General features: G+C 31.0%; 2 protein-coding genes across 4 annotated transcripts; both read right to left on the bottom strand.

The window, feature by feature from the left end:
• Window positions 1–501: 501 nt before the first annotated feature.
• On the bottom strand, window positions 502–6,378 carry LOC114416939 (3-hydroxybutyryl-CoA dehydrogenase-like). 2 transcript variants are annotated; one of them, XM_028381980.1, is made up of 5 exons: window positions 5,837–6,378; window positions 3,201–3,465; window positions 2,779–3,000; window positions 1,894–2,006; window positions 502–1,120 (listed from the first exon to the last, which is right to left on the bottom strand). In XM_028381980.1, the coding sequence occupies exons 2-5, from the start codon at window positions 3,453–3,455 to the stop codon at window positions 751–753; spliced, it is 960 nt and encodes a 319-aa protein (XP_028237781.1). In that variant the 5' UTR covers window positions 3,456–3,465; window positions 5,837–6,378; the 3' UTR covers window positions 502–750. The 2 variants fall into 2 exon arrangements, with proteins under 2 accessions (XP_028237781.1, XP_028237782.1); XM_028381981.1 differs by lacking the exon at window positions 5,837–6,378 and having other exon boundaries at window positions 1,903–2,006; window positions 3,201–3,506.
• A 9,727-nt stretch (window positions 6,379–16,105) lies between these two features.
• On the bottom strand, window positions 16,106–23,386 carry LOC114416940 (diacylglycerol kinase 5-like). 2 transcript variants are annotated; one of them, XM_028381984.1, is made up of 13 exons: window positions 23,169–23,386; window positions 22,143–22,344; window positions 21,897–22,019; window positions 21,631–21,759; window positions 21,057–21,142; window positions 20,116–20,239; window positions 19,611–19,659; window positions 19,290–19,372; window positions 18,665–18,732; window positions 18,270–18,341; window positions 17,824–17,911; window positions 17,603–17,719; window positions 16,106–16,706 (listed from the first exon to the last, which is right to left on the bottom strand). In XM_028381984.1, exons 2-13 carry the CDS (start codon window positions 22,329–22,331, stop codon window positions 16,383–16,385), a joined length of 1,452 nt encoding a protein of 483 aa, XP_028237785.1. In that variant the 5' UTR covers window positions 22,332–22,344; window positions 23,169–23,386; the 3' UTR covers window positions 16,106–16,382. The 2 variants fall into 2 exon arrangements, with proteins under 2 accessions (XP_028237785.1, XP_028237784.1); XM_028381983.1 differs by lacking the exon at window positions 23,169–23,386 and adding an exon at window positions 22,772–23,098.
• Window positions 23,387–24,892: the final 1,506 nt, after the last annotated feature.

Consider the following 24,892-nt stretch of genomic DNA (forward strand, 5'->3'; position numbering starts at 1 on the left):
CCTAAATTGTAATTAAAGTCCTTAGATTATAGGAATAGAAGTTATGGAGCAGTAATGTGTAATCAAAGTCTGATAGTTTCAAACAAAAATTAATTGTATCCAAAAAATAATATTATATATTGGTACCCAAAAAATAATATAAGTATATATATATATATATATAGGCCGGCCTATCAGGTTTATAAGACTTTTTAATAAGCCTAAGCCTGATCTATTTAATTTAATAGGCTTTTAAAAAAGCCTAAGCCTAACCTTTTAATTAAATAGGCCAGTTCAAGCCAGACTTTATGTAGGTCAGGTCGTAGACCCCTGTAGGCCGGCCTGACCTATTCCCACCCCTAATGGAGGGGATCCCACTCTAAGTTTTCACTTTCTATTATTATAGTCGAGATTTCAAAATAATTTGTATATCAACATTATACATGATATTATGTAAATTAAATGTTATATACTTGTAACTCTTAGGAAAAAAATTTAGTATCGGAATCAGCTTGGGAAATATAGACAAAAGTTAATAGGTTTAGAATTTTTCAGTCAAACACAACAAAATAAAATTAACTATGCATAAAGATTTAACTATGCATGTTTTACTATTAGTTCCTGCAATTTTCTTTTTGTTTGTATGCATAAAAGACATAGAAGACACATTCAAGTATTCAACTTCAGCCGTGTGCACCACCCCCACAGTCAGACACAAGGTAATTAAAATGGGGGTGTTGAAAAATTGTTCTTCCAAGTGAAACAAACATTTTAGAGACGGGAAGATGATTTTGTAGACCTTGGATCTTTACTATATTCATACACACCAATACCTCGTTTTCTTCCAAGTCTTCCAGCATCAACATACTGCACAAGTAGAGGGCAAGGTGCATATTTGTTGTCACCAAGGCCAGCATGAAGAACTCTCATTATTGACAAGCACACATCCAATCCAATGAAGTCTGCAAGCTCTAAAGGACCCATTGGATGGTTAGTACCCAGCTTCATTCCTGTGTCAATATCCTCTTTGGTTGCAACACCAGTGTAGAGAGCAAAAAATGCTTCATTTATCATAGGCATAAGGATTCGATTCACTATGAAGCCTGAATAATCATGGGAGGTTATCACTACCTTGCCCAGCCTGCATATTGCACAAGCAGTAAATTAAAAGTACATTATTTATAAATATATGAATTCTGTCCTGCCACCTTACACAAGCAGGATATAAAACTGAGTCCACATATGCAAGAAACAGAAAAATACTCTTCATATGAAGCTACACAATTAATCCACATTCAGAACACGTAGGAAATGTACAAAGGGATTCAGACATTAGATTTTCCCAGAGGTCAAGACAGTACACATTATAGTTTTTTTTTTCTTCTAAAAGCAGGTTATTCCAATAGTCAAAAACTATGAGATTAATCTTCCAAAAAATGTTAATAGTAAAACCATTATCTACTCATAATACTTAAAAGAATTATTAACTAAACATGTCCAATACTCTGGGGAAATGGGAACATGACAGCCTCAAGATGAACTCAATATCAATAATTCCAATTCCACCGTACACACGTGTGTAATTAATGTTTTCCTAATGACATTCACATTTTTCAAAGAGGAGATGGAGACAACCAGGGTATACATAAAATTAAACTCTTAAGCATGTATATTAAACTGCGTTCCTTTGCAATTACAGAAATTATGAAAAATGAGTATCTAATAGCTCAAAATTGCACTTTTTATATATCACTACTAAAAGAAATGCACTATCAAAATAGGGGGAAATTGAGAATCTAGTAATTTGAAATTGAGCTCTGCACCGACAATTGCATAAACCTTAAAAACTATCAAACCATGAAGGATCACAATTTAAAAACGTGCTAAGTAGAATTGGACTGGGGAATCTTAAACCTCTCTGACAATGCTTTCGTAGCAACGAATGTCTCCTCAGAAGTGTCTGCACCTCGTACAATCTCAATCAATTTCATCACAGGAGGTGGGTTCATAAAATGCATTCCTATCACCTGATAAAAATGAAGTTAACTTCTTCAATTTATATAATGGTAAGTTATATAAATTCTTATCCATCAATAATTTATATAATTATAAGTTATAAAAATTCCTATCATCTGATAACTGATTTGGCTATATATGAATTGACGGTAGAGGGTGGAACGGAGATGTTTGGAATTGAAGAGTAAATTGTTTCATTGTTTGGTTTGTAAAATTATATGAATGAAACATAATATAAGAAGATGGATCATGATCCATTCCAATGATTAACCATAATTTTATTCCTCATATTTGGAGTGCACTTGAAGGAACAAAGCATTTAAATTACAAAATGACTATTTTATCTTAGTAAATTTTAACCTAAACATAGCCTCCTAAGGATAATATATTTAAAATAAAGATAATCAATAAGTTTGTTTAAATTTATTTATTGAAATAAGTCTTTATATTTTTTTAAATTGTGTTTTCTTAAAAAATTAATTTTATATTTATTTTAAAAAACAAACCCTGCACTTATTTTTTATATTCAATTTAATTCTCAGTTCTCATCCAATTTAATTTAGTCTTGCAGTCAAAACTAGATTAAAAGTGCGTTTAAAATAGTCACTAAATTGTTTTAAACCTTCATATAAAATATGCATATTTCTTAACGCCTTTAATTTAATTTAATCAAAAGAATTAAATTTCACATCAATTCAATTGTAAATAATAAAGAGAAGATTTATCTTGTGATGCATACTGACGTGGCCGGCATAAAGAGAAGATTTATCCAGGGATAGATACCTGACGTGGCCTGCTGGTAGAGGTTGCTAGACGCGTGACGGAAATGGAACTGGTGTTGGACGCCAAAATCGCAGAACTCTTGGCAATCCTATCCAGTTGCGCAAACAAACTCTTTTTCACATCTTCGGATTCCACAATCGCCTCAATGATCAAATCCGCTAGCTGTAAATCCTCCAAATCCGTCGTGAGACGCAGTCGTTTCAAAGCATCAGCACCCGCAACCTGTTAAACAAATAACAAGAAGAAGAAGAAGAAAATTGCTCAATTTCAAATCGCACAAGTACTAGTTGTCTTGTTCGGATAAGCTCTAAAATAAAATAAGTTTCTTTCGTTAAATAAAGTGTTTTTTTGGGTGGAAAAAGAAGCTAAAAATTGAAAAAATAAGATTAGGAAATAATTTTTTTGGTTTTGGTGGGTGTGACCTGAGAGATGTGGTTTTTGGAAACGAAACGGTTGATGGAGGAAGAGATGGAAGAGGAGGCTTTGGAGAGAGCTTGAGGGTCGAGGTCGTGAAGCCAAACGTCGATGCCGTGCATGGCAGCGACTTGGGCTATTCCCGATCCCATTTGGCCACTCCCCACCACACCGATTCTCTTCACCTCTAACATTTTTCTTTTTCTTTTTTCCTCTGTTGTTGTTCTTCTGTGATGATGATGATAGCTAGGTTTCGCTTTCATGTATCAGCATCTGCTATGCCCCGAGTAAAAGTAGAGTAGTGCGACATATAAAAGACAACAGAACATGATTAGATAGATGGAATAGTACTTTATTATATAATTGATTTTTTAATTATAATTAAAAAATTATCATTAAAAAAGAATTATAAATAAAAATTTAATTGAGTTTTCAATTATTAAAGTGTTTAATCACATCTTTCAATTATTTTAAAACACTGTAATTGTGCCAATTATGTTAGTTTATGTACTCATGGAAATTTTGCTTTAGTGTTTTTTCTCACTCTTTGGTTTCCAATTCTTTTTCATTTAATTTTTTCTTCACACATAAAATTAAAAAAATATATTTTTACTCTATCACTTTTATTATAAGAAACACATAGGTAGTATTACTCAATAAAATCACATAATTAAAATTAATATCTTGAAAATCATGAAAAAGATTATTTTAAAATAATTAAAAATTACATCTTTTTAATAAAAATACACTATTTCAATAAATTGAAAACAAATTTTAATTTTCATAATAAATGTATTTAAAAATTACTACATATTAATATTATATCAGTAATAAATTAAATAAACTCACAAATTTTGATAATTATACAGTATTATATATTCATATTTACTATTTTTATATGTCATAGTTAGTAGTATTTGAATAAGAAAAAAAAGAGAAATATATAAAATAATTAACTTAACTTTAAAATCATTAATGTTATTAGTATAGTTTTATAGTATAAAGTCATAATAATGGTTCTAGGGAAAAAAAATCATAAAAATATTTTTTACTCACACATGAAGTAAAGGAGAAAAAAAAAGCATGATCAAATATTTGTTTTTTATAATCAAGTCTATTTTTCTTTTATATATATATATATATATGAATCTAAACTTCACACTTATACAATCTTTTACTCAAAGGAGAAAAAAAAACATGATCAAACATTTATTTTTTATAATCAAGTCTATTTTTCTTTTATATATATATATATATATATATATATATATATGAATCTAAACTTCACACTTATACAATCTTTTACTCACGGAGAAAAAAAGCATGATTAAACATTTAATTTTTATAATCAAGTCTATTTTTCTTATATAAAAAATATAAATCAAAAAATGATCTAAAAATAGTAAATATGAATATACAATACTGTATAATTATCAAAATTTGTCAGTTTATTTGATTTATTACTATATAATATTAATATGTAGTAATTTTTAAATATATTTATTATGAAAATTAAATTTTTTTAAAATTTGTTAAAATATTATATTTTTATTAAAAAGATATAATTTTTAATTATTTTAAAATAATATTTTTCATCGTTTTAAAGATATTAATTTTAATTATGTGATTTTATTGAGTAATACTACATCTGTTTTTCTTGTAATAAACCAGTGATACAGTGAAAAATATTTCCGAAAAGTCGAAAACTAAGATAGAAGGGTTTTGTGAAATCTTCTAAGATGTTAATCGGTAAAAGGATTGGGGTTGGTTGGATGTATTTACTAAAATAAGCTAATCCTTTTTTTTTTTAAGACCCACATAAAAATATGCAATTGATGTAAGTAAAGCTAAAGCAACGGTAGTATTTATATCATTTGTGGGTGCAGCTAACTCCCCGTGAGGTAATTGTATGATTTTCCAAGGTAAAAGAGCCCCAGACCAATTAGAAACAAAAATAAATAGAAACAAAGTTCCAATAAAAGGAACCCACGGACCATATTCTTCTCCAATTTGAGTTTTGCTCACGTCTCGAATGAATTCAAGAACATATTCAAAGAAATTCTGACCGAAAACGGGAATGGTTTGCAGATTTCGAATAATTAGAATGGCTGAAACCAATAAGAGAGCAATTACAACCCAAGAAGTAATAAGTACTTGGGCATGTACTTGGAAACTCCCTATTTGCCAATAAAGATGTTGACCTACTTCCACAGCAGATATATCATATAATCTTTTTAAATGTGTTGATAGAGCATAATAAAACATTCATATTGTCCTGTCCTCTCAAAAAATAAGAACTTGAAGGGGAATTATTTTTATTCAAACATCTCCTTTCCTTTTTTATTTGTCTACTTTCATTTTTGATTTTAAATACCGCGACTAATCACATAAAATTTGTTTAGTATCTTAATTAGTGTGAATTAGTGTGTGAAGGACGACAAAAATTATCAATTACACAGTACCTTTAAACATAACATAAGAGATAACTGTACATTAGCACCCATTACACAGTACCTTTAAACATAAACCAGGATTCACACTTATAAGTCATCACAGTATTATCCAATTATATAATGAAAAATACCCAATCCTATAAACAAAAGATCAAACAAGCATAGACATAACTTACCAAAAGATCACCTACTAAAAGATTACTGCAATTTTCAAAGGTATCTTGACTTTTCAGACCATGTATGAGTAGGTAGGCACATAATCTGGCAACCAGGAACGAATTAGATCTGGGGCAAAAATACTTAAACCTTTTGCACATCTCCTAGGTGTCCAAAACACTGTCGTCAACCTCTTCAAATAATTTTTTTCATCTCGACAATAGAGAGGTGGAGGGAGAGTGTCTAAAGCGGTAATCAGATACCTGGTATTCAAATCTACATATCGATGGGCATGTTGTTGTGTGGATTTAATTTGATCAAAATTTACCACTCTTGATGATGAATTCTCAAATTGATATAAGGACTTTATCATAGGACTCACATCAAAGTCAAGGCAAGAGGCATGCTTCCATAAGGGTTTCCATCTGTTAGAAAGGATGCTACTTCTCACGGCTTCGTCAATAGAAATCGAAGAGATGATGTGGCTTAACATTGCATCATCTGGGAGTTGGTTAATTGTGTTCATCCTTCCATGGTCTCAGCTTCTCACACCTTTCAATGGGGTTTTGTCGTAATCTTTTTTTTTTTTTGTAAGATGAGTTCTAAGAAGATGTGACTTTTTCAACAAGTTTATATAATGAATATTCTATCTTTCTTAATTAGTAGGTAATCACTTTTGTCTTTTACACTTTTTTCTAATATATAATGTATGGAGGCATCAAATCTAAAGAAACTTTGTTTCACGCGAAAAAAAAGTTTCAAATCTATGTTTATACACTATTATTTAAATGTTAAATTCAAAGCAGAAAGAAGAACAATAACATCTTAATTTATGTTAGACTTTTTGTCAATTTTCACTCCACACGCTAACAAATTTTTAAACTTAATTTTGAATATTGTACAAAAAAAATTATACTTGTTTTTTGAAATTTTTTTCTAATTAATTAGATGTGAAAACATTTTAAAAAAGGAAAGAAAAACTAGAGTTGAATATTATTAATATTGTATTTTTTTTAACCATGTCAATGTAAGAATATATATTAACACAAAATATTTTACATTAACTATAGGATCAGTCTTCCTCGTCATGAATGTGGGTTTGATTGTGCACTAAACCTCTAAGTAGGCTTCTACGGAAAATCCCAACATGCCATTGATACCCTAAAGGATAGTATTTAGGACATAAGGGTGGCAATGTGTAATCTTTTTCAAAAATTAATAAGGGGGTTGATGTAATATTTTTAAAAGAATCAAGGGGATTAATATAGAGGTAATAGAAAATAGAGTTATTAGGAAAAAAATCATAAAATCAATGGAAATTCAATGTAATTTACTCAATTTATTACTAGCTATTTCATCTTTTGGAAGTAACAGAAATAGTTTCAAACAATAAATTATGCCAATTGTGATTAATTGTGAATGATCAAATGGATATATCAATTTACCTAAAAACATAAAATTTCTAAAGCTCATTTTAAAAAAAAGAACATAATTTATTTCTATAAAATTAATTGTTATAATCTTTGGTAGATTTCTCTTATACGTGCACAATTCCTTAAAAGTTTGTTTGGATAGGATAATTTAATTAGATAGTATATTTTTTATAGGGAATTAAATTTTTTTCTATTAAAAGTAACTGATTGGATATTTTACTAAAAGAAATTTTAAATTTTAGAATTTAAGAAGGGATTTTAGTTAGTTGAAAAAATAGAATTTCAAATTCCATCTCAAGAGAGTGAATTTGGAAATTCTCACTCTGGACAGAGGCGCACCTCCATGCTCAAAGTGGAGCCTCGCTCTAGTTCGTCTTACTTCTCTCTTGAACTTTCATGATTTTGATGTTGTTCTTCTGTTATTATTGTTTTGTTTTCCTCAATACTCAGCTGAATTCCAATCTAGGATTCATATATTTTTCTCAATACTCATTCTTGCAAACCTAATCCTTAACTATCAGAGCTTGGCCTTCAAAATGAGCGTGCTCTATTTCGATGTTTAATTGATTGAAAACTATCAGTTATTTTGGTCATGCTTTGGATTTCGATGTTTAATAAATTTTAAAACAAAAACCATAACAAAGAAAACTATTAGGTCCTACATTTAGTCCCTAGTTGGCAACTATTTTGGTCATGCTTTGGATTTGAGTAAACCCGGACTTTTTAAAATGCTTTGTCATAGCCTTTGTTGGAACAAGGACATTATAATAATGAAACCAAACACATAAATCAATTAACACAATTATTTAATTTAACTAAAGATTAATTTCAAGTTTAAATTGTCAACATACAGTAATTAGAAAATTTGTCACCTATAATAATTTTATATATTTGAAGATTATTTTTAATGAAAAATACAAGTAGTGTATAAAAAAAAATCAATCAACCTAGAAGATGGTGCTGCAGGAATCGTGCTTGGGATCAAGCTTAACGGTCTTGATATTTCAATTACCTTGATATTCCATTTATGCAGAAAAAGACAAATTTAGTTATTGTAGAATATCATTATAAATATCCTTATGTAAATAACAGCATCATCAATAAGAATTTTACCTTCTTCTTCATCTTGTGTGTGGAGGTTTCCCTGGTCCTCGAAATCCAGGAATTCTTTAGCTTTGTGTATCAGTCCAGCATTAAAATAAACCATACAGGGCACACCATTATATATTAAATAAAAAATAATGAAGGGGAAACAAGAGAAAATACCAGCAAGGTGCAAACACTTCCCTCCAATGCCAACACATCAGAAGTAATCACCGATTAAACTCCAAAGTTCCAATGCAGTAGAATAATGAGCATTGGCTTCAACGGGGGACCCAGGCAGCACCAATGCTCTTCTGGGCATGCCAAAGCCTTCTGTTTTTTACCTTGATAACCTGCATTCAAACCAACAAAGTCAAACATCAACCTAACCAAACTCAGCTCCAACCACGTACAACAAAAACAACAATGCGGAGAGACGATGGACCTTCGATACCACTGAAAGCAAATAAGGGAGACGACGGACCTGGATACCAGTCAAACAAAAGGATGGAGAAGGCGAACGAAAGATAACAATGGTAGGGATGAGGAACCTAGGTTTGGACGAAAACGAGCTAGGGACTGCGCGACAGCTAGGGCTGGGGCAATGGTCTGAAAATTGAAATCTCGATAAATGACTAAGCGTACAAAGACGGTTTTTCGGACAAAACCATCTTTGTAACGTACAACAAAATTACCATTATGCCATTCCTCAAACTCATTAGGGCAGTTTAACCCAAACATGTCGTTATCTTGGACTTTATTACAAAAATGTCACTGTCTATCCTACAACAACAGTTCTCTACAATCGATTTAGATACTATGACGTAAACTCTAGCTTTTTTAGTAGTGAGTAATTGATGTTTCTATGCTTTGATTTTGTGATTAGCATGTCAATTGTTTTTGAGATTTGGTGGTTAGATGTGATTATTGTTGCATTGTTGCATGATTCTGAAAGATTTTTGTGGAATTGCAACTTGTGTTTAACGGTTTGGATTTCATTAGTAGCATGTGTAGTAACAATATAGTAATTTAATTGAAGTATAACAAGAAACCAGACAAAAACAGTGGAATTACTAGAATAGAAATGTTATTTGGTATGAAATCATTTGTATGGGAAAATGACGAATGTTCTTTGACCATTGCCATTGGCGCATGACTGTACACTGCTAGTTGAGAATGAGTTTCTATTTTTGACAGAATTAGCATGTATAATTTGTTGGTTTTGATTCGTACAAACAATCATTTCTGTTACTGGAATAGTGTAGTTTGTATTAGTTATTTTCAATATTAGGGAGTATTATTGAGAACTAGCAAATTCTTAATACTGAAAGCTTGCATTGCCATTAAGATCACATAAATTTGTTGATTTCTTTTCATACAAACAACCATTTTTGTTATTCGAGTAGTGTAGTCTGTATTACTGTATTAGGAACTGCTATTGGGAACTAGCAAATTCTTGATACTGAAAACTTGCATTAAGCCCAAGAAGGAAAAGGATAGTCTTGAGAGAGAAGACAAGAGGAAACAGAAATGTACTCAATGCATCATCATTCACCTCCTCTCTTTGTATAGTCAATTACATTATATGTATCGTTTACATTTTGCCTCTCCCATACGAAATTCTTCAGCATAGCATTTAGTGCCTTCTAATGTACAAAACTTCTACTCCCCATTGTTGTCCCTGTCCAGGCCCACTTGATCCCATGTTATTCTAATGTTGCTTTTGTCTTAATTATCTTGCCCTTCATTTCCTTATTTACCTCGGTCAGCATATTCCAACATGTTGTTGCTTTTGTTAGTAAATTCTTTTTTCAGACAAATCAATGAGAATAAGTTAATATCTTCTAACATGAGAATTTGGTGTGCGTTTGGTTCAACTTATTTTAAAGAAATAATTGGTTATTTCCCCCAAATTTGGCAGTTTCTTGAGAGTTTTAAAGAAATAATAGCTTATTTTGGCAGTTTTGTCTGTTATGTTTTGGATTCCACAGTTCTCTTTTTTAACTATGCTAACTTGTGTTAATTAATTGTGTTCTTTTTCTTATAACTAAATTTGATTTTTTAATTAGTTGAATAATTCTACATCCAACATTGAACATTTCCTCTTTTCTTTTTTCTTTTTGCAACTTTCATGGTATTATGAAGATGTGATGTTGTATTTTCTTTACTTTCATGTGTTAATGCAGAGTTTCTATTTTCATTTTGTTCTGTGCAAGTCTTATGTAGTACATAAACCTTTATACTAGTAATTGGTAGTTTGGTACCTTTGCCCTCTGGGCACCTAAGTATCATATTCATAACTCAATATTTGTTACTTGGTTGTTTGAAATGTTTGATACAATAGATGGTTATGATTAATACGAAAGAAGTTAAATTGGAAGTGTTGTTATAAGACAACTGAATTTTGTTCTTTGCTGTTTACCATTTCTTATTTTGAAGATGTTTTTGTTGCTGGAAACTTGAAATAGAATATGTGAAAACAACTGGTGGAATGCTTTTTTTATCATAGATGTCACTTGTCAGGGGAATTATTGATGTTCTTTTCACTTAATTGAGGGATATGCTTCCCTTCATGTTGTTTTTCATGTATTTTATATTATTGCATATAGGTGGAAGATCTCATGAAAGTAGGAGAAAATTTAAATGCAAAACTTGGATTTCACGAACACAGAATAAGTAAGCATGTGTTTTACTTTTTTTTAGTTTATATAAAGAACATATATCTCCAAATTGAATAGTGTGAAATACAATTTTTGTGTAAGTGTTACAATATTATTTAACATGGCAAAAGGAAGAAAATAAAGGTTGGTGTGTTGATAATAAGCATGGATGCCCATGTTGTTAGGTAGTGGTTGCTTGGATTTAGGTGATGATCATTGTGCAAAGTCATCCTCACCCTCATGTATCTCATGTAGTAGATGTAGATGTGGTCTTTTTCTCAGTCAACTCATTTCACAAACTCAACCTCAGCCACAACACTTTTATTTGAACTAATCTCCTTCCACCATATGGACTTCTTTTGGATAAAATAATATTTTTATTCAAAACTCTTGTTCAACTTACTTGATCAACATGTCTTGCCAACATTATCTTTTGTTATTTCCTTTTTTTCCTATTTTGTTATAGTGCTTTTGTGAATGTTTTATTAAAGTTAATGACATCCTTTTGTTATTATATTATTTTTCTTTTAGTTATATAGTGTGGATAGTCAAGAAATGGAAAGTAGTATAGTTGATGCTTCAATTGCTTCAAGAAAATGTAGAAAAGATGAAGAGGAGGAAGAAGAACTTGAACAAGCATTTTTCATTATTGTTAGTATTGCCATTATGCTTTTGGGTGCAATGACTTGGTATCATGGCAAGTACTTTGTTAAGGAACCTGTTTGAAATTTGGAATTAGAAAGGCATAGCTTCCTGAATCGTCTATACAAGGGAACAGAAAGTGATTGCATTGAACAATTAAGGGTCACTAAAAAGGCATTTTTTAAGCTTTGTAGAATTTTACAAGACAAAGGGCAATTGGCAAAAACAAGAAATGTTCCTATAACTGAAGCTGTGGCAATGTTTTTGCATATCCTTGCTCACAACCTAAAGTATAGAGTTGTGCACTTTAGTTATTGTAGATCCATGGAAACAATAAGTAGACAATTCAAGGATATCTTGTGAGCTATAATGAAAGTAAGTAAAGAATATTTGAAGTTTCATGACTGTAATCTAGAGGGCTCGGTAGAAAACAAATAGAGATGATTTAAGGTAAGTTTATCATTTGTTAGTAATTATAAGGTACTTTAAGTGATAACAACTTTTTTTATTTTGAAATGTTTTTAGAATTCGATTTGAGCACTTGATGGGATACATATTCTAGTAACAATTACTATAGAAGATAGGCCTAGATATCATAATAGAAAAAGTGATATCTCTACAAATATTTTAGGAGTTTGCGGTCCAGATTTAAGATTTATATATGTGTTGTTTGGGTGGGAAGGGTCAGTAGGAGATTCTCGAGTATTGCAAGATGCTTTGCATCGTCAAAACTGTCTCCATATTCCAAATGGTAATATCATGAAACAATGATACTTTATTTAACATGTAAAAGAAATATGCATGATTTTTTATATATAATATTTTTTAAAACCATTGTAGGTAAATATTTTCTTGTGGAAGTGGGGTATACAAATGGTCCTAGATTTTTAGCACCTTATCGAGGGACTAGATATCATCTTAATGAGTCAATCAAAAACACCCCTGAAGATGAGAATTTGTTTTATTGTATCAAGGAGAGGAATGTTGATCTCAACTTTTGTGAAAATCTCCATCATCTTACTATCTAGCTCAACTCTCTTTAGAGGAGTGTAACACCCATGTTTTCAGTAAATAAATATATATTGATATTTATTAAGTATGTATTTTGAGTTTTTATAATTAATTAAATTAAGTAAATATTTTGGGGTGAGATATTGGATTGTAATTAAGTTTTAATGATTAGTTATGTGGACCAAAAATTAATAGAGTTTTTAGAAAATAAGTAAATGAGATAAATGGGTTTTTGTTAATTAAAATATGGGTTTTATATTGATAAAAAAATAAATAAAGTAAAATAATTTTTTAGAAAATAAGGGATGTTTTAATTGGTTATATATTTAATAAAAGAGTAAAATAGAGTTTTTTTATAAAATAATAAAATAAAATAAAAAGTATAAATGACGGGCTCAGGATACTCAGGCATATAAATAGCCCTTTCAATGTTGGGATAGTTTTTATAAACCTACTCTCTTTGTTCTCTCTTCCTTCCAAATTTGTTTTCTCTTCCTCCTCTTCCAAAACTTTCTATTTTTTAGTATACATCCAAACTTATCCCCATAAAACTATGATTCTGAACTCATTAACCGTTGGATCATCCTTAAATTTGGACATCATAGTTGAAACTCAATTTCACACACTCTCACCATTGAGATTTATGAAATAATGTCGGTAAAGTGAGATATGCCCCTCTTTGTAGAGATAGTGAAATTGAGACTTTAATCCTTTATCATTTTTTCTAATGCTTGGAAACCCTAATAGAGCAACCAAAAGAAAAAGTTGAGAAATCATACAGAACAACTAGAAGTGCCGCTATCATTACTGGACAACACATATTAGGAAACCAAACCCCATAGAAATATATATATATATATATATATATATATGGGAAAATTTGCTAGGTCCCATGGAGACAACATCTCTAAGAGGGTTGGCATTGGTTCCCCTACTTTGGCCAAGGAAAGGTGTTGGTTTAACGACAATGTCAATGCTTGTTGAGGCTGCCATGGCTTCCATGTACTTATTCAGATGAAACTTGAAACCTTTGATTAACTTAAATAGAAGACTATATAAGAATGGTTCAACAGAAGCTGCTAGAAACACCTAGGAAGAGGGTGTGTGCATGTGGCATCATATTTAGGGAAAGAAAATCTGAGGGATATTGGTGGTTAGGAACACAAGAGTGGCATGTTTGTTGTGGGGACTCTGTGGTTTGGAGCAACTAATGGGAAGGCTTCAAAAGATTTTTAGTATCAACAACTCATCTTTCTATCCACGTTTTATCTTCGGTTCAAAATAAATAAATGCTTGTCTTATTTGTGCATGTAATATATTTGGAATTTAGAATGGCACACTCGTTTCAGGTCTTAACGCTTAACACAAATCTGACCTCAAAATTAATTATAAGCTAGGTTAGTAAGTCATTTTAAAAAAATATATATTTTATTATTGAATATATTTTAAGTGAATTTTATTAAATAACCAAAGATTAAGTCATTAGTAAAACTCACATAATATTGTAAAAAAAAAAGTAAAACTCACATAAAAAGTGAGTGAGGAAAAAATGTTAAAGAATTTGTCGTCAATTTTATTTTCGACAATAATCACGTAATAGTTATTATGCTTGATTATTTCTCTCTTTATTTTATTTCGCTTTTTGACTGCATGTTAGCTAGGGATGGAAATGAGTCGAGTCACTTGTCAAGGGCCTATGGCTCGGCCTATCTAAGGCTCGGCTCGGCTTGACTTGACTTGTTTACTATAAAGGTCAAGCTCAAGTTTTTTAAAAAGCTTTTTTAGATAAAAAGGTCAAAGTCAAACTATAAAAAAAGCTTGTTAAACTTGACAAGCCGCCTTGTTTAAGTAATACTAATAATAAGAATAATAATAATAACTATTATTTATACCATTTTTATGGCATTATGAATGACAGAATGAAGTGACATAAACTGCTTAGAGAGTTCACTTGCATGTGAACAATTTTCAAAAAGAAAAAGACTTAAGTTAAAAGGTTAATGCAACCAGATTAATACTTCTAAAGAAAAAAAATGTTTTGTAAAGACATTTTCAGACAATTTAAATATTTTTATTTGGCTATATTAGTATAAATCATCTCTAATCTATATATTTTTTAATATTATGTTCTTTTTTTCATTTTCTTTTGATATACTTTGTGTTTTAATAACTTTAATTCAATATGATTTTGTTTATCAATTATTTTTGGATTTGTACATTACTTATACAAAATTTTATAAGTTTCTTTTTTTGGTTAGTATTTCACTAGGTTTTAAAACAATTAATTGGTTAAAGACGTCTCTAAGTAGGCTTTTAAACAAACTCGTAGACCAAGTCAGACTTTTATGTAAGTCGAGCCAAACTTTTACAGAAATAAGCCTATGATACGTAATGAGTCAAACTCAAGCCTTGCGTATTCAACTTGGTTTGGCTCATTTTCAGCCTTAATGGTAGTAGTCTTTGTATTATTTTTCACCTGAGAACAAAATTGGTATTTTTTATTTTAACCGAGAAAGCGGATTTTAAAAAACAAATGCGGGTTCGACTGCACCATTCAGATCTTCATTATGATGCCCTTCCAACATAACAATCCTACTAGTATTATATCTTTCATAAATAAATCTTCAACTACTTTTTTTTAATCAGATTTTCTAAATAGAAATGACATTAAATCGTGGGTAAACTGTAAATGTCTGTTTCAAGCTCCCCAAATAAATGCTCAGCTCAAACATAAAAAGAAAATTAAAAAAAAATCAAAGAAGTGGAAAAGAAAACATAGCCGGCCCCAACTTGGGTCTTCTCTTCCTGTAACAGAAATTACCATGTTTAGGATCAAATGGTAGTGCACGGTTTACCTATTCCTTTGACAGTTTTGTCTCCTCTCTTTTATTCTTTTCAAAAAGTAATGTAGGAACAAACAACAAGTGAAATGATTTTAACTAAAGGACTATATATAATTTAGGTGATTGATAGTATATCTGGCTATGAGAAAAGAAATACATACTTCATTAAAACCATCAATCATTTCAATTTTCTTTTATAACAAAAACCCATCCTTGAAAAGGGAATTTTATTCATTTTAAATTTGTAGTCTGCAATTTTTTCTTTCTTTTTTTTTTAATTTTTAATCTTCTTTCTTTTTTTACTTTCCTTTTTTAATCTTCTTTTTTATTTTACTTTCCTTTTTTTTTAATCTTCTTTCTTTTTCTACTTTCCTTTTTTCTTTTCTTTTTTTAATTTTTAATCTTCTTTCAGGGACAGTATTCCCATCAGAGGAATAGGAAGTGTATTACGTACACAGGCAACATCTCCAGCTCCAATTCCTTATCGCGTCCATTGATGAGAAGGGCCTAGAGAAAGCTTGAACCCAATTCCTACCGTGATGAATAAAAGTGCAATTAAAATGCCTAGAGAGTTATACATTTGTGGATTGATAAGAGGTTCCCTATTTCTTGAAGCTTGATCTCTCCCCGGATGAACCATATAACCAAGTGACATTGAAATGAAATAATAGATTTTGCAATGTAAACAAACCTACAAGGTCTGTACACGAAGTATGGCAACAATAACCCTATCCGAGGTTCATTACATTAATCACTAGTCATTAATCTTGGTTAATTTCCTCGAAAGTCCTCTGTACATTACAAGTACAAGCAAGGAGAATTATATGCAGCACAAAATAAGAAAAGAATTTTACTCCTACCCTTTCATTTATACCCTACTACTGAGCAATGCTACTCCTTTTCTGTACACTAACTTACCTGAGCTATATCAATTCCCTCTGGATATTTGAATGTTTCGGCTGCCCCAAATTTGCGCCGTTCTTCCCAATCTTCTGATAGTTCTTCTTCACTGCTATCATCTTCTTCGCGGTCAACGGAAGGGGAGGAAGGATCATTCACACTCTTAGAACGGCACAATGGGGTGGCCAGCATGCTAACTTGGCCATGGTGTGATATCTCAACAACAACTGTGTCATCATCTTTTGGAAGGGGTTGCTTCCATGGCTCTCCATCAATTCTCATGAATGTGCAATCAGCTGCACCCTTATGAAACTCAAAACGGATTCTGCTTGTCTGCATGGTAAGAACAGCATAGAAATTAACATAAGTTTGAGCTAAAAGAAATGAGGGAAAGAGGGATTGAAATCACTCGTCTGTCCCTGTTTCATGTTCCCTTCCCTATTTTCCCAATAGAAAAATGACATGATTAAAAAACATTGTTTCATTAATTAAAAAAATCATCTATTTTCTATTTTAAAAGAATTATATAGAAAAAAGTGAAAAACAACTTTTTGGGACTATTTTGGTTTGAGAAAATGTTCACGGTTTTCATTTTCTCTAAAAAAAATGTCACTTTATTTTCACTTTGTTTTTTCATTTTGTTTTAAAACAGTTGTATGAAAAATAGAGACAACAGGTAATAAAAAAAAAGTTGTTTTCACTATTTTATTATACAAACTTTTGAAAATTGAAAACAAAGTGACAAAATGATAGTATTTTTGTAATTAAAAAGTTAAAAAAAAATTAAAGTACTAAAAGTAGGAAACATATTCTCAAACCAAATGATCTTCTCTCTTTTTTTTAAAAAAAATTCGAAATAAAGTATTTTTTTGTTTGTATTTTCTATTTAAACTTTCAAAAATAGGAAACAAAATAAAGGTAAGGTGACGTATGTAATTAAAAATTAAAATTTCTCAAAACAATTTTCCTCTTATCTGTGCATATCCTTTTGCAGAGGTGTTATTTGTCTTTTGAAGAGACAGAGAAAACACGAAAGAGGAGAGGTAATTTGCGTTCAAGAAAGAGTAGGGCTTCTAAAAAAAGGGTCCTATCATTGGTTCTACATTTCATATTATCAGAGTAGACTGTAGAGAATAATTAATACCAGTTACTATCTCCCCTCACAAATATATTAAGGAAAAAAAAAAAAAAAACTACTGTTGTATGATCAAAAAACCGACATGTCCTACCTGTGCCAAACGAGTCCCGTGTCCCTTTGGTGCCAGCAAAACAAGACCATGCCAAGCATCTCTAAAACCAACTACCTCAAATAGGCCATCATCCACGTAGGGGAGAGTCAGGTCCCTCTGAAAGTCAAAATTATATAGAAAGTTCAATCAAAATCCCCGTACACAAAATTCAGCCCAAGTTATGTGCCCAAAAAAAGTGAGAAATGAAATTTGGCACTTACATAAATTGATTTCCTCCTATTTGGTGTTCCCCAGGGATTGAGTCCACCAGAAAAGCTGGGCAAGTTGAGGCAAACTATTGACTTTATACTGTATATGAAGATCAAATGAGTTAGTAAGAGGATCCATAAAAGTATACAGGTCCTGTTTACTTTCATCTTTAGCATCATTCCTATAACTTATGCGGCTTTATTTTTATTTTCCAGACATACCATAATAGAAATTTTCATATCTATGTCAAGTAAATTTAGCTAGAAAAACCTAAGAAAACTGAAGTTTGCGAAAGTATAAAATCTCAAGGGAAGCCTAATTGCATAGATGATAAGTCATGAAGATATAGGATACCCATAAAAGTACCATTAAGTTTCATTAATGTTCTTTTGTAAACAATAGATTTATTGAATTTAAAATACAAGATGTTTCAAAAATCCATATTTTAGAGTGTCACCTGCGAGGTATGTGGAGATCTTCCCAATGACCTTTTTTCATTATCTTAACCTTTGCCAATTGAGCAATATTCCTGTGTCAAAATTTAAACATTATGAATTAGACTACCACGATAGCAGGCAAAAATTCTAAATGCAACACCACATAATTCATGAAGTTTTAAAAAGACTTGAGGCATTACAAGCAGTGTATCACCGTTAAACTATAATATAAGTCATAGTTATCACTGTCTCATTTTAGTATCAAAGAATCATAACTATTAAGTAAATATTTGAGGGAATGTTCATAACTTAGTAAATGCTGTTATTAAATATTTCTTGAATAAATAAATTGTACTAATTTTCTGCCAGAATGAACTCAAAAGTAATATAAACTGGTGCATCTTTAATAACTAACCGCGAAGCAGATTGAAACAGAGAACCAAAGAACCATCCTTGTGTACATCCAAGCTTCAGATAGGTACTCTGGTTAACAGGGGGGAAAAAAAGCCATCATTGTGAGAGGGCTAATTAAGATTCACCCCGAACTTATACCAAACATACCCCATATAGCTTCAAAATCTAATGATATATGGAACTGATCAAATAATAAGTAACTGGTTCGTAAGACCCCTACAAATTATTCAGTGGCTTAATTTAAATTTGTCTTGAGTGAATATCCCGGATATTCAAACTAGACTGCAGTAAAGGAGAACATCTTATATTTTAAGTAACTTCAGATACATAATATTTCCTTTCATGTCTCTCAGATAACAAATACTCAACTAATTTGGCAAAAACATGGCACACAAAAAGTTATTAGATTTAATGTTTATTCAGTTAATTACTATAATCATCTGTAGCCATTTTGTATTATCAGAAAAATATGTGCTTGATTCACCAAAGAAAAAAAAAACATGTGCTTGGATGAATATAACTTCTATCTTGTACAGCTATATGGATAAAGAAATGGAAGCAATAAAAATAATGAGTTGAAAACAATTTATAGCTTCAACATATCATATATGTGAGGAATTTGGTACCTGATTGTATAACTGATTTTTAAACTTTTCTGGATGTAACTTCCTCTCAGAATGAAATGCATAAGATACTTGAGCATCCATTCCTGCATAGAAAACATACATATTTTTAGGGAATACTTGCTGGTTGCACTTATTTAATAGTTTTAAAATTTGTATTTAATCTTCCATCCTCAAACTTCATGTTGCCCCATTGGCAAAGCTGTGGTTACCCAATTTCTGCCGCTCAACTTTTTTTTTCCTTCCAATGTACACTATCAAATTTTCAGAGAAATGTACTTGCCACCAACCCAAACAGTTTCAAGACAAGTCTTATTTTCTTACCCATGCTAAAGTAGTTCCAAAATCCCCCGCGGTAAGTGTGGTAACCTTTCTGTAAATAGACAACAATTCACTGATAAGCATGCATGAAATGCCCAAACTCCTTAAAGTAAATGAAAATATCAGGGACTTGCAAACAAGAAAAGCTAAAGACATTAAATTCTGTTTTGAAACATTTTTGCTTTTCCTACACCATCAAAATTTCATTAAAACCATATGCCTGCCGTAGTAATCCCTTTTAATAGTATTTAATGACACTCTAAAATTTCTACAAATGTCTATCATAAATTTTATGTGGTGTCCAAATAAGGGACAAGAAGTATTTGACGGTGAATCAGAAGTCATATTCTTTTGGGAAAAAGAAATTAACCAAAATTAGTAATAGAAAAGATTAACTTATTTTCCTCAAATGATTACAGACTCTGTTGCTTCACAGATTTATTGGCACGACTACTTATGTACAGACATCAATAATGAATATGTGTGCGTGTGTGTGTGTGTAACTCACCAAGTTTAGTTTATCTGTTGAAGAGACACGATTAAATGCATGCATAGCATGAGGCAGGTCAAGGGGTGCAATAGGGTCACATGAACCTTCTTTTGGAGCCTTAATTCTCATTATGATATGCCAACTGAAAAAAAGAATCATTTAGAAATAAAATTTAAGCACTAGTCAAAGAAATTTATCAGTTGCAAAATAACTAACAAAAGACAGTAACTATGTTTTTGTTCTTTATGTTGTACAAGCTTCAAGGTCCTATATGAAAATGCTGAATATAGAGGAAAACAGGGCACCCAATATCCTAATTCCACATGGGCAACAAATAGAAAGCCACAGGTGTATTTATTTGATTGGGCAACAAGGTTAACACCAAAGATTGTCAACCTTCAAATAAACTAATGGCATAACAAAATCAATACATGATATCTTGCACCCTATAAAAACACAACCAATTGCACAATGTGCTTAACACATGATAATGCCTCTTATCCACATGATAAAAGTTCCTGTCCAGCCTCTGCTATTCTGAGAAAAATGAAGAGTGCTACATAAGGCCAAAAAATTCTATATTTGTTTATTTTTAAGTACAACGGATCTTTAAACATTAGTGCTGAATGGGCAGAGTAAAATAAGAGAGGACACAGAAGGGAAATATCTTAAATAAATATAAGAAAAAAATTACCCTATACAAATGCAACCAACAATAACAAAAAAAAGTAATTTAAGCAAGCTATGTTAAAATATTTGAAGCTTATCATTAAACACTTCGTCTCACACATGTCTGAGAAATGCACATGCAACTATGTAGCCAGCTCATTTCTAGAGCAAAGTTCGGCTGATGTTCAGTGATGATATATTGAATATAGTATACATTTTTGCAAGTGCAAGTAAGAAGTATTCGAAGGTGAATCAGCACATGTACAATTCAAATAAAATGGAGTAAATACCTGTCTATTTTCATTTCCCTTGCCCCTTTTACATGATTTAGGAATGACACCACTGATTGGAGATCCGTTGTTGGATTTTTCTTTCCCTGTAAATGAAAAAACCATGCTCAGCACATGTACAACTCATGCACTGGTTCAACCACAGAACAAAACCTTGCATTTGACCATGATTAAGAAGTATTCAATATATCATGTCCAAATAGACAGGTCCTTTTTAAAAAGGAAGATCGCTCCTAATGTATCAGCTTATTATTTTTTTATCAATCATTTTAAAACACCCCCCAGGCAAAATAAATTGGTAATTTATGAATATTGCAAAATTTCCAAGAAAAAAAAATCCAGCAAACAACCAGACATAGTTCGTACCATAGTAACAAAATCATCCAATTCACAATTAAAAAATACCCTTGCAATTTGATTGATACGGTTCACACTAGAAAATGACCATAAAAATATACAAAAAATGATTACAGATCTAAGTGATTATAGCAAGGTAAAGAAATGTCCAACTCTGAATTTAGTAGATTATGAAATTCATAGTTTAGCAAATTGAGTAAAAAGTCAAACAAAATACCCATCCAAATGCAAAGGGAAGATTATTTCCCGTCCCCAATGGCACCGTTGCAATTGGTGGCGGCTGAGGTAATTTAAGGTCAGATACAACTCCAAGAAGCCAGCTGGCAGTACCATCTCCACCCGCAACCTGGTTTTCCAGAATACATTAGAAACAAAGACTAATCAAAGATCAACAAGAGAAAAAAAAAAACCATTGCAACGTGAATCTGCTTCCTTGCTTCAAGTACCCAAGAATTAGAGAGCACAACATAGCAATCATCTTACAATTATCCTCAATCTATTCTGAATTTCAGCTGCAAAATTATCTCCATTGTGCTTGAGCGTTTCCAATGTAGCATAAAGCTTCTGCAGAACCTTATCCGGAGCATTCTTCCCCAAATCAAAAACCTGGTACACAAATCAAATTGTCTTGCCATCAAACAGGTTGTCCCACCTTATAAAAACAAATTCAAATAATGTGCCCCACTTGCAGAAAAAAAGACAAAAAACAAAAAGGAAAAAACATTATACCTGGTTTTTGTTAAGAAGTGTACTATAGGAAACAAGAAGCTCCCCTCCAAGCTGGCCACCACTTTTGGTGTTTATGAAAGCAATCACTGGACAAGCAGGTACATGCGAAACACTTTTCACCTCAGATCCCGGCACTAATATGTAATCCGGAATACAGAACTCCCTCATATCATAATTACCATCTCCCATTGCTGTTTCCCAACTGCATATTTTTATCACACACATAAAAAAAATTCAAATTCAAGTTTCCAAATACATAAATTGGACAAAATATAGTGTTATAATCATGTAAGAATTAGAGTTTCATTTTAATAATCCATATAACAATAACAAAATTAAAGTACTAGGTGAAATCATCCACTACATGAATCAAACAATGTCATTCAGCTAATCTATGCCGATTTATAATGCAAATCTTTATAAAAAAAAAAAGTTGAATTCTAATTAAAGATGAATACCAAAAGCAGCTAAAGAATTCCATCTAAGTTTTTGTTCATATAAATTTTTAAGTAATAAAAAACAAAACAGCTAACACCAACGGTGAAAAAATATAAAAAAAATTAAAACATTAAATATTTATAAAAATAAAAAAGCAAAAAAGCAAAACGGTAATGACGATCCACCATCACCTCCTAACGAGAAAACGAAAACCTAAACCCTTGCAATCTCTCACCACCATTATCCTCGAACAACACGAAAGTTCGTTACGCGTGTCGTTTAGTTACGCTGTTTTGAACTTTCAACCAACTTCGGCGAATATCAACAACGAAGCTAAATTATTATAAACATAACAAAAGAGAGTTAACTTTCTAAAATAAAACAAAAAGCACCACCAAACATTAACATAACCAACTGTTTTCAGTTTAATCGTCCACAGAATCGAATTCGCACCAAAAGCGAAGAAACAAAAGCTAATTTATTCGGAGTTCCAAACAGGGCCTTGCACCCGCGTAGTGGGAACAGGTATCACGCAACACGCATGAGCAGCGCGAAGAGAATTTCAAAAAAAAAAAAAAGATGGCTTACCGAAACGGTATCGTATCTGCGTGATGTGTTGTTTTTCTTAAGATATTCAGAACGATCCCGACCAAATAATTAGTTTGTGTTTGTTTTGTTTAGCTTACGAAGCAATAGTAGATTCCTTGGAAAGTGAGAATCTAGCGAAATGAATGCGCCTAGAGAAGAGAACGCGAAAGGTTGATGAATTTTGTGAAGTAGTTTTGTAATGAAAATTGAGATTGAGTTTATATCTATATTTATGTAGGTGGGGTTATAAAGGTGAAGGGTTGAATCATGAATGTGACAGAAGAACACGAAGACGAGAAAAAAATTAAAATATCGCTGCCACGTCGCGCCACAGTTCATCGTTGGTGAGTGGGGTCCATGCTTCAACGAATCTATCTGACGTGGAAATTTCCGAAATTGGATTGTGAACTTTTTTTTTTTCATTTTTTTCTTGGATAAATGGAAACGGCCACTATATTTTAGGCAGATTATTACAGTGGAAGGAAGAGTAACAAGAAGAAAAAGAGAGAGAGAGAAAGAAAAAGACATAAACGGAACAAGTAATGTAATAAAATGTTCAATGATTATGAGTTCTTTAATGAAAAGTAATGTAATAATAAAAAGCTTAATGATTATGACAAATATTAATCAATAGTTTTCTTAATCTTTTTAAAAATAAATTAATGATTAAGCATGGGAATAGAAATATAATACTATAATTCTTAGGTAAAGAAAAATATAAAATGTTTCTTACATGAGATTAGGGGTATAAGTGAATTGCAATGAACCCGCGAATCCGTTCAACTAAATTCAACATGATTATATTTTTGTGGGTTTAAGTTTATTCTACTAACATGTTCAATTAGGCAAATCCGTTCAACTAAATTCAACATAATTATATTTTTGTGAGTTGAATTAAGTTTATTTTACTAATATGTTCAATTAGAATTTGATTTGGTAGTGAATATGGAGTTTTAGATCTGACCACACTCAACTCAATCTGAATATACAATAATTATATAATTAAAAATATTAATTATCTACTAAAAAATGAGATCTAAAGTAAACTTTCATACCCCATTTAATCTCATTCTCACTGCCATAAGCCCCAATAGAGAGCTTTTCCCTAAATCTATGAGTTGTTAAATAAGTTACAGCATTACAAATGATTTATTATTATAAATGAATTGTTACCCTATTTTAAAGAATAGTTGTAAAATAAAATTTAAAAATATTTTTTATTATTTTTGAATTTGATATATATTTTTAAAAAGTTAAAGAGGTGATAATCTTTTATAATCCAATCTGATAATTCAATTCAATCCAATTAAAATTAAATTGAATTATAAAAAAAATTGAATTCAATCCAATTAAATATAATTCGACTGAATTAGAAAAAGAGACTAAAATTGACCTAAATTAGCCACTTACATGAGATTATGTAAAATTTTCTCTTTAATGTATGTGTTCTCAATAACTATTCGAAATTATCAAATTATTTGATATTGATTATATTTTTTGTTTAAAAAATTGTGGAATAATTTATTTTTCCTATCTTTTTTATTTGTCCAAATTTAACATTGTAAAATGGAAAGTTCGAAGGAGATATTTAAAGTTGGGTCCGCACGTGTTTCAATTTTTCAAACACGGTCTGTTGTACGCGTTGGCAATGACTGAACCTGCTAGCCAGGTTCCTTCAGCAACAATAGAAAACGGCCAAGTAGTTTTTCATCTATATTTTATTT

Source organism: Glycine soja, chromosome 6 (assembly GCF_004193775.1).
Source record: "Glycine soja cultivar W05 chromosome 6, ASM419377v2, whole genome shotgun sequence".
NCBI classification, from domain to species: domain Eukaryota; kingdom Viridiplantae; phylum Streptophyta; class Magnoliopsida; order Fabales; family Fabaceae; genus Glycine; species Glycine soja.